The 13,268-nt window shown below is 41.5% G+C and overlaps 1 protein-coding gene across 1 annotated transcript in view; it reads right to left on the bottom strand.

Moving 5' to 3' along the window:
* KIF26A (kinesin family member 26A) overlaps positions 1 to 13,268 on the bottom strand; it is a 94,449-nt gene that overhangs the window by 34,806 nt on the left and 46,375 nt on the right. The window contains exon 3 of the mRNA XM_054286840.1: positions 12,169 to 12,317. Within this exon, the coding sequence (XP_054142815.1) occupies positions 12,169 to 12,317 (149 nt within the window). The remainder of the gene's footprint in view (positions 1 to 12,168; positions 12,318 to 13,268) is intronic.

Here is a 13,268-nt window from a genome sequence, read left to right as displayed (position 1 = left end):
TTTACTAGACAGTTTTTAACTACTCTTACTCTTAGAAAATTCACATCTCGTTTCTCCCATTCCTTATTTCCCCCCACCTCACCAGTAGGCATGCAGAGGAGCTTATTTCCACCTCCTGCAGCAGCTGTTACCTGGATGAAAACCACTACCACACCAGTCAGTCTTCTCTTTTCAAATCAAGAAGTCCCAATCCTTCCAACCTCTCCTCACAGGTCAGGCTTCATTGATTTCTGACCATCCTTGTTGCTTGTCCCCAGCTCTATTCACACTTCATGAAGTATGGAATAAAGGCTTTGTGCATCAGTGCGCAATAATCAAGGCTCACCTGAGTTCAGGCACAGTGCAGGCCAAGCAAAGCCACTCTGGGATAAAGTCAAAACAATCTCCAGAAGATGAGAAGCTAAAACAAACCTGCAAGGTACTCCTGACATCAGAAGAGCTCCCTCATGCTGTAGAGATCCAAGAGATGGTCCCTCCACTCAGCTGTTTTTTAATTTAACAGAAGCAACCAATCTAGCTCATCTTCAAGCATTCAAGCAATTTGCATACAGGTAGCCAAGAAGAAAATTTCACCACACTTCTCTGTAATTTTTCCCCAAGTTTAAGAAACACCAAAGGGCAGATCCTCACAAGCACTGACAATTGCACTCCAACCATTTTTCCTGCTCTCCCAAACCAGTGGCTTCTGAGGTTGCTGCTACAAAATTGTCACTTCCACGTTCTCTTCAGCTTGTAGATTTAAGACATTTTTCTGGCCAAAGAACATTGCTTCAGCAGCCAGAATCAGTGTTCAGGAACTGACTTACACACATATATATATATATATATATATATGTATCTAAATATATCAGAATAACAGCTAGTCACAGCAGCCTGCCACATACCATTTCCAGCTCTGCTCACTAAGGATGTTAAACAAAGCAAGAGCAGATGAACATATTGCTGCACTTCCACACTTGCTGTTTACAACTGTACCATATGACAAACTGCTGAAAACCTGGGTAGGTTAATCTTTAAGTAAGCAAGACTGTCAGCACTTAATACAGAAATATGTCAGTTCCTGGGCTGCACACTGCATGGATAGCTGTGCACTGAAAATACAACTACCTGAATGTCAGCAATATTTCCCCACTCTGTTTCATGAGCTAACTGAGCTAAAGCAGGCAGAGCCACATCAATCTAAGCTCACTCCTTAGGCAAAAGAAAAAGTTGGACCTATTTGCCAGCAAGACACAGACAGATGCATGAAATAGTCAGGTTGAGCAAAATAGAATTCCAGTCTCATTTGTATTCTGTCAAGAAAAAGTAAGAAAGACATTTTTAAAACTACAAAGTAATGCAATGAACAAGAAACAATGGTGTTAAGTAGGCCTTCACTACTGAAGTAACACTGAAATTGATTACTTAAAATTTTGCTTTGCAGTATCAGCTGCTGGTGTACAAAAATCATTCTGCTCATTCAGGCTGCTCCAGGGAAGAGGCAGATGTATTTGCAAGTGGAAAAGATGAGAGATTTAATACATGACATGGCTAACAAGGGCTCATCTGAAACACCAGATTCAGACAAATATCTGACAGGAAAGAGAAGAACCAAAAGAGGGGAAATTCAGTATCTCCATGTTCCTGACTGCATATAGTGGTCTGAACACAAGGTACCATCTGTGAATACAATGCCTTCTTAACAATAAGTGCTCTGAGGTGGGTTACATTTTCCTGTTACCTTCCTTTGACCCAACACACCACCCCCACAGATACACCTTTCTCATCAATTCCAGATCCCTCAGTTCCATATTTTATTGCACATCTAAAAAATCCACAGAGAATCCATTCCCACTTCAGCTGAGTTTTATTTCAGATGCTTAGTCAAAGGCTTGACACCTATAATGCCAACCAAATAACTTCTCAGGGGGGCATTTACTTATTCCTACTGTTAGTGAGTTAAATGGTCACTGACAGCACTAAATGATGCAGTGGAAATCATCCAAGTACAGAAGTGGTGTGCCTATAAAATGAGTATTTTTAAACAGAGGAGGGACACATGGGCTTCTAAACCCAGGGTTACTATGATTTATTTAACTGACATCAGTTCTGAAGTGATATTTCTCAGAGGTATAACAGGCTGATACTGCAGAGCCCTTTAAAATAGCACTTAGCAGGAAAATTTGAGATGCATATTTTTCCATCACTGCAGATGGAGAGATCTGACTATTTCTGACCCAAAGATGGTAACTTCAAATTTCAGTAAAAATGAGCAACTCCTGAAGACCTGCTTGAGACACATTATCAAACAATGTTCTGAAGCTTGCGCCCTGAAGTCCAGAAAGCTTCACTAATAACATTTAGATTAGATTTATTATATGCTGATTAACATCCATTGAGTCCTTTCCTCCAGAGGCCAAGTGCTTAATAAGTGAGCTGCAACACTGAGGACACAAAAAGCCAAACAAAGCAGAAAGCAAACCCAACAGCAGCACTAACTAATGATGAGCAAAACACTGGCTAAGCTTTTTGAAATGTCCTGCCAAAAGAAACAGCTTCCATATCCCAAGGATGGAAGGATGGAAGGAGTTTTAGAAAGCCAAAATTCAGTATTTCATAGAGAATTAAAAGGTAGCATCAGAGTAATCCTGCAGTTGATCAAGCGCTCCAGCTATAGTGCTGGTGCATTGTTTTGGCTTGACATTTTATTTTTGCAATAAATGATAATGTGGGATGTCTTGTTTTGCGACAAGCACAAGCAAGCAAAGCTCTGAAAAGAGACAGTGACACTTCAAAGTCCATCTGCCCTGCAAACCACATCCTGCACACCATATACTGAATGTTAGAGTGACTCAAAGTTAGCCACAAAAACGAAATCTTCAATTAACTATCAGTCTGATTTAAAACCATTTCACCTGCTAAGTCTCCCTGTCTTAACAATGGTATTAAAATAGTTAAATATGCTGTTGGAAGAGTCTGAAAGTCATTAATAAAGTTGTAAAAACAGGTGCAAACTGTCAAATTACATCCCCACAGGAAAGTCACCATTATCATTTTACCTATGGAATGCTCCGTTCCCAGTGCAGAAAAACCACCAGTGCAGCTGCCACTGCTGCCAGGCTGAGGAGCCCCAAATAACGGAGTCAGAGCAAGTGCTGGTGTTCAGGAGTCCAGGAACCAAAAAAGCAGGCAGACTGGGAGGGCTGGGCTGAGGGGGAGGCAGGAGAAGTGCTCCTCTTGACAAGCTAGGAAGGGCAGAAAGAAAGGAAAAAATCCAAGGGGGAAGAGAGATGCTGGTAGCTAGGCAGCAGTAAGATTCCACACACTCAAGAAAACAGAATAATCAAGTGCATTCAGCTAGGGAGGAAGGAGAAAATAAAGGGTCATATAGAAAAAAAAAAGGAAAAAAAACCCAAATAAAATTAAGGGAGAAAATATTAAGTCCAGGTGAGCAGAAGATCCAAGAGAGGACAAAGTAAGAAGAAATATCTGCACGATTCCAGTCAAGTACTTCAGATCTTTTCCTAGTTTAAAATCCACTGACCACCATTTATGCTCACAAATAAATGCAAACCTTGGTAGCTCTGAAGGCATAGATTCTCCTCTACTTGTGGGCACATCTGTTTTAAATAATTCTTCTTTTCTTTTCCTCATGGGCACCAAGACTGCCTCAGTATATAGAGCTAATCCAAGACCCAACCACTGCAACCACTGTCTGCACTGAACCATCTAAAGCAGCTCAAAAAGTCACAAAAAGTCACCACATCTCCTGGGAGGGCTGCCTCTGCTGCTTCAGAGCCTCTTGTATTTTTATTCATCAAGGCACTCAGGGCTGACAAAAATCAGGCTTTCTCAGGTGTGGCCTCAAATTATAAAGATCTTTAAGGCATTTGGTCAGCAGAAAACACTGGAAGTGCTTTGTTATGCCTCAATTCTGCTTCTGCTCTCAAGCTGGAGTTAAGATCTAGAACATCCTCTCCAAAATCCTGACCTCATTACAAGGTCCCCACATTACTAGATCCATTTTTCCCTCTCTTTTCTTTTCCCCCTCTTTTCTGCCTCTTCATATTTCTTGCCAATCTGGTTGGCACCAGGTTCCCTCCTTGCTTTTTTCTGCCACCTCCTGCACAGCCCAACCTGCTCCCACACAAGTCCTACAGCCTTTGCCATCCAACAGAGGCTTCTCCTTCCAAACATATCCTTAACACTGCTGTCTTGCACAATCTCTCCCACACCACGATCCCTAATACTCCATACAGGAGCTTTGTCCTCCAAGGGAATGACTCACAGATGCCCAGTCCTGCTTCACCACCCAGTTCCCTCTGACACTCTGTCAAACCCTCACCCTGGGCTCTCCACCTTGGCTGATCTTCAGTGCCTCCCCCTTCTAAACCAGCAGGCATGCCCTGACCCCAGATCTGCTGGCCTTGGGGACATTTTCATGCTTGGCATAGTGTTCTAACTCAGCACTATTCATGTCCAAACTCCACTTTCCCCTGTTCTCTCACTGCTCCAGGTTCCTCACCTGTCCCTTTGCTGAAGCCCAGCTCAGTGTCTCATCTCACAGCATCACAGCTGAGCTGTTTCTAGCAGGGAGCCTGGCTCACCACAAACCAATAATGCAGTGTGTAAATGCACGATGCTGTATTAGCAGTGATACCAGTAATGATGTTCTGCTGTTAAACACGCTGTCCTGAGAGTCATTTGTGTTTCCAAGAACAAAGCCTAATAAATTCAGGCTTATCTCCTAATTTATCCTCCTCACGGGCTAACGTGAAATGGGATATACCTAAAGCACACACTCTTTGTTTGTCCTTAATCATAGGCACTATTATGCTGCCACAGCAACTAGGAAAGCTTCAGCTGCCCTAAGTGATAGAAGATACTGCACAAAGCCTCACACCCTGCCCCATCCCCTGTCCCCACACCACACTGTGAGACCTGTGGGTCACATTTGCTCTCTGGGGACAGGGAGCAGCCACATTCCAGCAGCGTGGCACGGCACAGGCCAGCCCTGTGACACCTGCTCCCTCTCCATTTGCACATCTTGCTCTCCCTGGCTCCATGCAGAGAGCAAAAGGGGAACAGGAGGGCATCCCCTCTCCAGCCCCACACATCGCCCTGCAGGGATCAGGCTGAGTCCTCCACTCTAAACCCAGAGTAAGGACTCATTAAGGAGGAAATATTAATTATGTATTTGGTTGCCCCTGAAACAGCTGGATGCTCCATTTCATCTGTATATCCACAGCTCCAAATTTCTCAGCCACCACTCCTGAGCAGTGACCAAATGGTAGCAAGACAAAGTGGGGCTTTTGGGGCATTTAACAAGGAAGGGATGATGCACTGAGGGGCTGCTGGGCTGCATTAATGCCATCACATCCCTGAGGAGCCCTGCACCTCCTATGGCACTGTGAAATAGGGACAAACCATGCACAAGATTTGAGTGTATCTGCCAGCAAAGCAGCCCTAATCAGGAAGGGCTTGTACCCCACTTTCTGAGGTCACTAGTTCAAATTAAATTTTCCCACATCACATCAACACAGGTTTTCTTGGGTGTGGGTTATGCTTACTGAGGGAGCTTTAACAAGTGACTCTGCTTCTTCTCTTGACCCATGATGCATCAGGAATTTACTGTGGTTACCTGCAACTACAGCAGAGATTTCTGTTTCAGCCTCACAGACTAGCTTAACTACCACAGGTCAGCACAAAAATCTCTAACTCAGGATCCAATGAATCACAGATTTTCTTCACCTTTTGATGAACTACTACTTATTCATAACCCAGTTATTCATATTATCTGTCAAAGAGGTTTAATTTGTGCCAGTTCTGCACAAAGCCAGCATACCTGTGCACCCCAGCAGGGTACTGAGGAGAAGTTCACAGCTATTAAATCCAGGGAACTGTGAACTACATTATGAGCTTAGAAATATAATTCTTGCTTTTAACAGGACAGAGAATGACAGGCTGAAGTAATTTACCTAGAAACATCTTAAACATGGCAACTTATTAAAAAAAATATGTTCATCTTTTTTTTTTGCTTTTTTCCCCTGCATTAAATTCTGAAAGTACCGATAGTCATGGAATAATCAGGTTTAACAGGTTAGCAGTAATATATGCCTCAAGTGTTCCTAATACATCATAATCTTCTTTCACAGAATTTGCATCACTGTCAAACTGAACTACTGATTTTCGGTTGATGCTTTTAACATGTTTCTATGGTTACTTTCCAAGGTCGCATCAGAGAAGCCTGAACAGCAGTTCAGGAAGACAAAAGGCATTTTGCATCTTTCACCGTATTAAATAATTTATGAAAGTTAAGGCATCCTCAAGGAAAAAAAAATCATAAAAGAATAGGTTCTGAGGCTATTTTCTTTGCAGCAGTTTGAAGCACAGCAAAATCAATATCTCTACAAAAGCTTTCAAGATGGGACTATTTGACTAATGTTCCATATGGTACAAAATGCTAAAGAATACATTCTAAGTTTAGATCTATAGGCACAAGCCTACATGAACTGCATGAATGGACTTTAACGCAAAATGTGGACATCTAATTTGCTGCCAGCAGCTTCATCTTTTAAATCAGGCACTGAGGCACTGTCTCAGTATACTACATTTAAAAGATGCAAAAATAAAACTGAAAAAAAATGAAGTAAAACCAGTAATGACAAGGTTTATTATTTCCACTATTTCTTATTCAAAGCCACACAGATTTCATCTGTCCCCTAAATGTTACAAATTTTGACTAGTATAATGAAAGCTTGTACATAAAATATCTGAATTCTTTGCCTACCACTACACTAGATCAGAGTTTATTGGAACTAATTGAAGTGTCTAAGGCTTGGAACAAAAACACATTAGTCATTTAGTGGTTGTGCTAATACTGCTATGCCTTTCCTGCAGTTTCATTAGATACAAACTGCTTCAATACCCTAATCATATGCTCAGTCACAGCACAATCAGGACACAGAGTACTGACAAGCTGTCCCACCATGCCTAAAGCTGATAAGGTGTCTGCTCTATGAGCAACCTCAATTATTGACTGTATTTTATGGTCAATCTAATGACCAAATGCTTATCAGTGAACCATCAGGTGCCTGTAATAGGATAGTGACCCTTAGTTTATATGTACCATTACTGCTCATTAGTGAATAATTAGATTCTTTAATCCAAATTCACAGGCATTAAAATATGATGGAATATCCTGACTCCAGTAAAAGACAACTATGCTTATTTTAACTCTTCAGATGTTCAATTACATTACTCAGAGATTGTATATTTTGTTAAGAAAATCTGCTTTCAAAAAGCATATCATGCGCAATGTTTTATATCATGCCTAAATTGACACAGCTTTTCCAAACATGCAGGAGGATGATGAGAGAGGAAAGGAAAGATAATGGGTGTGACTCACCACTGTGATTCTCTGGATTTATTATTTTAAATTGTTTTAATTCTGCAAAGCCCAGCAACATCGCAAATAATTTAGAAACCTGAAAACTAGCGAGTGCTATGTTTGGAAGATTAACTTTTCAAACCAAAGCAGATGGATACAAGGGAAAGGAGTTTCAACTATACAGTTATTTCCCTATTTCAAAGGCAGCAGTCCCACAGCAGCAAATGCAACCCTGTCAGCAAACTAGTTTGGAAAGATCATCATCAAACAAGGTGAGAATTTCAGAAGAGGGACTTAACGCAGTTTGTCTTCTGCTCAGTGCTGCTCAGGGTTGCTTGCTTAGTTTTGATTTCTCCTCACTGCCCTGTCACTGCTCAGATCTTCCTTCCAGCTTGTGCACCAAAGGCAGGTAAAAACACCACAAACACCACCCCCACCCAGCTGCACAGCCACTGCTGCCACCACTGTCACCAGCACGGAAATGGCACGTTAATGGTGACAGCTTCGATTTATTGGGGGTCTGGATTCTTCTCCCAAAGGAGTGGTATTTTCTCCTTTGTCAGAGAGCCCATTAACCTCATCCCAAGTGCATGCTCATTGTCCTCCTTGCTGCCCTTCTCCTGCCTGTCCATACCATTTCCTGTCTTCCCCCGATGTTCGCGTGACAAGAAACCCCGACTTTGCTGTAAAGCTTATTACAGCTTTATAACAAAATATGCCAATATTTACCTAGCTGCAAGCACAGCCCACAGAAGGGTCCTACAACTATCTCACATATTTTCCCTTCGTAATATAAAGTTTGTTCAGGTTCCTTATACAAAAAACCCACCTGGAAACAGGTGTAAAGTGCAGAGCACTAGGCAAGGCACAGTTCATGCCCCACCAAGGGACAAAGCCAGCTGCATTCTTCTTAAATCTGAAGAATGCAAGAATAAACTTCTCTTGAAATGTAAGGGTGAACTGGGAGTCTCCTCACAGCCATCCATGAACATAAGCTGTGCTTTTTGCCCTGGCTTTCTCGTTCTGCCAGTGACCTACTGAGAATCTCCATTTTCTGCTAAATCCTCTGGTAACACAACCACTGAGTAATGTCTGGCAATTTGCTTGCGTGACACAGTCAGATGTTAATCAAAGCTTTCCTCCTTCTGTGACAGATCACAGTGAGGAAAAAAGCTTAAAACTGATTTAATTTCTTAATACGCTTCTGTCTGCTGTCTTTAATATTTGGCTTTGATTTCGAATACTTAGTGCTTCTCTGCATTTCTTGGTAATGAATAAAATACTTTTTTTTTTTAAGCAGAACATAATTAAGCTTGAAGAAATTAAATATGACATTCAAATGAGAAAGAGCTTTGGATGAATATGTAGATTTGGGCTGCACATATGCTTAAAAAATCAGTGCATTCCCTGCAAAGAATATCTTAAAGATACTCATTTTAACCATGGGGGCCTCTTATGCCCAGGTATCCTTTTTGCTGCATGTCTTAGCTAAACTTTTCCAAGTGAGGACATGAACTCTCTGTCCTGTCTTCAGAGTTTCTGACCTTACAAACACAAAACTGATTCTCATCAAGAAACAAACTGGAGTAAAAAACCAAACCAACTAACCAAAAAAATCCAGCATGGATCTCCCTTCCCAGGCACAAAACAGACCACAAGCAAGTGTAATGGTGTTATTTCAGCAAACAGAAACTCCAGTTTTAATGTGAAAAAGGCATTTTTATGTGGCCAGGAAACCATGTCACAACCCAAAAGCTAGTTGTGCTAGGACCTGTACAAACACAGTGAATGCTGTTTAATGAAAAATAAGATTGGAATACTTTATTCATGTGAGGAAAAATTGTATCTAGTGTTGCTGGGGCTCAGGAAATCACAAAAGCAGTTTCCACAAGCACCCTATGAAGTCTTTGTCTTACAAAGTAACTAACCCTGCACCCAAATACAGTGGACGTTAACATATAGGCATTTTTGCCTATTTTTGCCTAGCAATTTTATTCCTAAGGCAAAACAGCCCTTTTAACAAGCCAAAGTTTCAACCACAGCTCCTCTTACAAAAGGAGGATGTAAATAGTTGAAGGTCCTCAGAAGACTTGGTCAAAGAGAGGCCAATGATTTGTAAAAAAATAAATATATGTGTGTCTGTGTGATTGTCAATATATTAACTGCATTTATTCCAGTAGAGAACAAGAACAAAATCTGCCAGGCTCTGCATAACGTGAGTAACACACTGGCCTTGCTATGAAGTTCAGATTTCAAGTGGCTGAGGAGTTTCAGAACTCATGGAAAAAAAATCAGCAAATACAATGAATGGGGACTACAGCATGACACTTCAGCCATGACTCTTCCTTCATCTCCAGGTGCTTCTTGAGAGAGGATTAGCTGAACAGAGAGATGAAGGAGGGACAAGTGAATGCTGCTGCAAAAGAGTCAAGGCAGGGATGACCTTCTTCCTCAACAAGCTCAAGGCTGGATGGTGCAAAGGGAAGGAGACAGGAGTGGGAGGGTTGAAGCAAAGGAGCCTGAGAGCCCATTTACTGAACAAAACCCCCCAAACTGGGAATATCCTAATATCTGTGGCTCCTGGATAAGCCATTTCTGCCACTATCTATCTGTGTTATCTCTCGCTCACCCTTGAGGATTTCTTCCTCTTCCCTTCCCCTCCTGCTGAGAAAACTGCATGGCTTGAGGGTGGGGGACTCAGCATGGAGACTTTGATCCATTAAGGTCCCAATGGCAGAACAGTCAAAAGAGAAGGAATAATAGGAACCACTCCTGAGGTTATTCCCAAAGTTGGGGGAGCAGCCTGGCCATGCCCTTGTACCCATCTGAGAATCTGCTCAGCCTATTTACAACTGCCAGGGATCAATGATGGATCTCTCTCCCCCACAAAATCATTGTGAGATATTCTTTTTCTAGTGTTTCAACAAGAATTGAAAGAAACAAAAGTGCTTTGTGCACAAAAATTTCCATCAGCTCTGTCCATCAGTTGAAAAATTCAAGAGAATCAATTTTGAATATAGGAAACATGGGTAGGGAATAAGCAATGTACTAATGGGGTTTTAAAATGTTTTAGCTAGCACAGAGCTGCTAAAGCTATAAAATTCTGATTCACTCAAGGCAAAGACAGATTCATGAGAAGCAATTAGGGCCTGATCCAACATACAGTGATGTCATTTGCAGTCTTGCTGCTGACTTTAAGAATCTTTGAATTAAGTCAATGACACTCACTTCACAAAAAAAACAGAACTGAGTTTTGCTGACCAGTGACAAAAGCATCAGTGAGAGAAAATATTTTGGGTCTTATTTTACACTATTAGACACTGATTTCTCTGTTTCAAGGAAGGTATTTTATTTTCTGGCTTCCCCAGTGAAAGAGAAAAATCTTTGCATTTTCTTATGACATACACATTAACACTGAAATAAATTCAAAGTAGATTAAGCTAAAATCATACCCACAATATGAAATACAGTAACAAAAGCTGTGCTCCATCCCATCTAAATACTTTGGAAAGGATGCATCTGTCCTTGCTTAGGCAACTAAACAAGAAAAGAGATGTCTGAGCTTCTCCCTTTACCTTTCTTTTCCATTCCCACTGATTATTTCAGATACCTGTGTTTGAATGAAACAAATCATCCTCTGCAGGCCACCATTGCTCTGTGTTCATTTAAACCCTCAGCACAGACACAATCCCCTAACTTACACACAGTGCTCTTGGGGCAGTCATTTCCCAACCTCCAGTGTGCAGACAGACTGTGACACTCAGGCATTTGACACTTCAAATCATTGTACCACATTCTTTTAAAAAAGCAGAACTTGGAAAGTCAAGCTCATTCTGAGGTCAGATTGTAACTTATAATAAACATCATTTATTTAATGGTATAACACATCTTAAAGACCAATGAAAAGGAAACAATACAATTACCATTGTGATTACATTCTACGAGGGATTCTCAATGCATAAATTTTACTTTAGTGCCATTCATAGACATACGCTTTTCAATATTGTCTCAAAATATGTTCAGCTCAGAATTAAAAAAGGAGTTGGAATGCAAGTACAAAGCCCTGAGTTTTGTTGTTTTAAGTACCATCTGCTTGACAGTGTATTACATTTAATCAACATTGCTAATTACAACAAACATCCAAACAAAACTAACATTTTTTTTATAAGACACCAGAACGGGAAAAAAAGAAAAAAAGATTGTTGTGGGCTATTGCTAAAAGAAGAATGTCAAACTGCTTTAACTGTTTCTACCAACCATGGAAAAACTTTTATTGGGACACACAGGCCATGCTACTGCATAAAAAATACCTTTTCTTAATCTAGATCTGAGAGAAAAAAACTTGTTACTTCAGCTTTTGCTCCAAGGAAACCTACAGAATAGCAGACTTGTGGTGAAGAGGGCCATTAAGGACTAGACAAAGCCCAACACAGGTTTCCTTGGGTTTTTGGCCATTAAGGACTAGACAAAGCCCAACACAGGTTTCCTTGGATTTTTGGCCATTAAGGACGAAACAAAGCCCAACACAGGTTTCCTTGGGTTTTTGGCCGTTAAGGACTAGACAAAGCCCAACACAGGTTTCCTTGGGTTTTTGGTCAATAGAGGTTCCAGGTCCCCAGGGAGAGAATCGGGGTGTCCCCATCCCATCCCTGCTCTCCAGCGGCAGCAGAAAGCCACAGCCATGACCAGGGGACCAACTCCACCCCTCAGCAACCAGCACCTTGGCAAAGTCTAAATAACATTTCCCAGCTGTCTGAGGACCCACGAGCAGTTGTGGAAAGCAGGAAAAGAGGAGCTACCTTATGAAGAAGGAAGCAGCAGCCGAGGTACCTGCCGAGACCGCGGCCGGAGCCACCGCGCTCTGGGGCGCCGCGGGGTCGGAGCTGGGCTGCCCTGGGCCGAGCTGAGCACTGGGAACATCTCGGCCACTTTCTGCTGCTGCTTCTCCCTGACAAAAATAAAAACATACGTACAGGTTAGCACACTTTAACACATGGCCAGGACAGGGAAAAATTCCACACAGCGCTTCCAAAGCAACTCTTTGCAAGGGTGAAGGTGAAGATCAGCGGAAGGTGGGGAGTGATACAGGTGGACAAGTGTACCACAGGAGGTTCAGCAACAGAGAAAGCAAAAACCATGGCCACAGAGGAGGAGCAGAAAAACACAGAGAACCTTTGTGAGGAGCAATGCACAGTTAAACAGTTTGACAGGCATGAAGAAATGGAAAATGATAAGCAGAACCCTTTTGTCTTACAGTGCTATTTGGGAGCAAGCAGAACTGTTTATCTGGCTCAGTTATGACTGTCAAGAATTATTTCTCAGTGGCACATCACCTACAAGACCTATCTGTTTAAGAGGAACTAACCAAACAGTCACACTTGTAATATGTTTCCACATGAATAACCCCAAGAACTAAATAAAAGAAAATTGATTTTTTTAGAAAAATATATACAGCCCTGTTTTTCAGTATTATTTTTCTTAGCAGCACAAGTGTACAGCACTTTTCTCCTACAAACCATTCTAGTGGAAGAACAGGAGAGACTGGAGATGCATCTTCTCCAGCATAGAGCATTTGCAGTGTCTGAGACACAGTTTGGAAGGAGGTAATTGTTTTGAGATTTTGCCAAAATTTCAGACATCTGTATTGTGAAATTGTGTCAGGTTTATATCTTTATGTTTAGGCCACCAACTCTTTCAAGTACCGAGTTCAATTAAGCTCCATCAGTCAAATGCTCATTGACAGTGCTGGGAAGGCTCCTTTTTGGAAGAACCTGCTCTCTGTCTGGGAGTCCTGAGGATTTAATTAAAGATGACACCACAATAAATATTTGTCAAAAGAGTTAATTGCTTCATGTATGATAATATATGATGTTTCTGTCATCTGAAATACTACTTTGAC

This window comes from Melozone crissalis, unplaced genomic scaffold, assembly GCF_028551555.1.
Source record: "Melozone crissalis strain CALT ecotype California unplaced genomic scaffold, PUWL_Pcris_2 ptg000056l_1, whole genome shotgun sequence".
NCBI lineage: Eukaryota > Metazoa > Chordata > Aves > Passeriformes > Passerellidae > Melozone > Melozone crissalis.
This window is presented reverse-complemented; position numbering and strand designations above follow the sequence as displayed.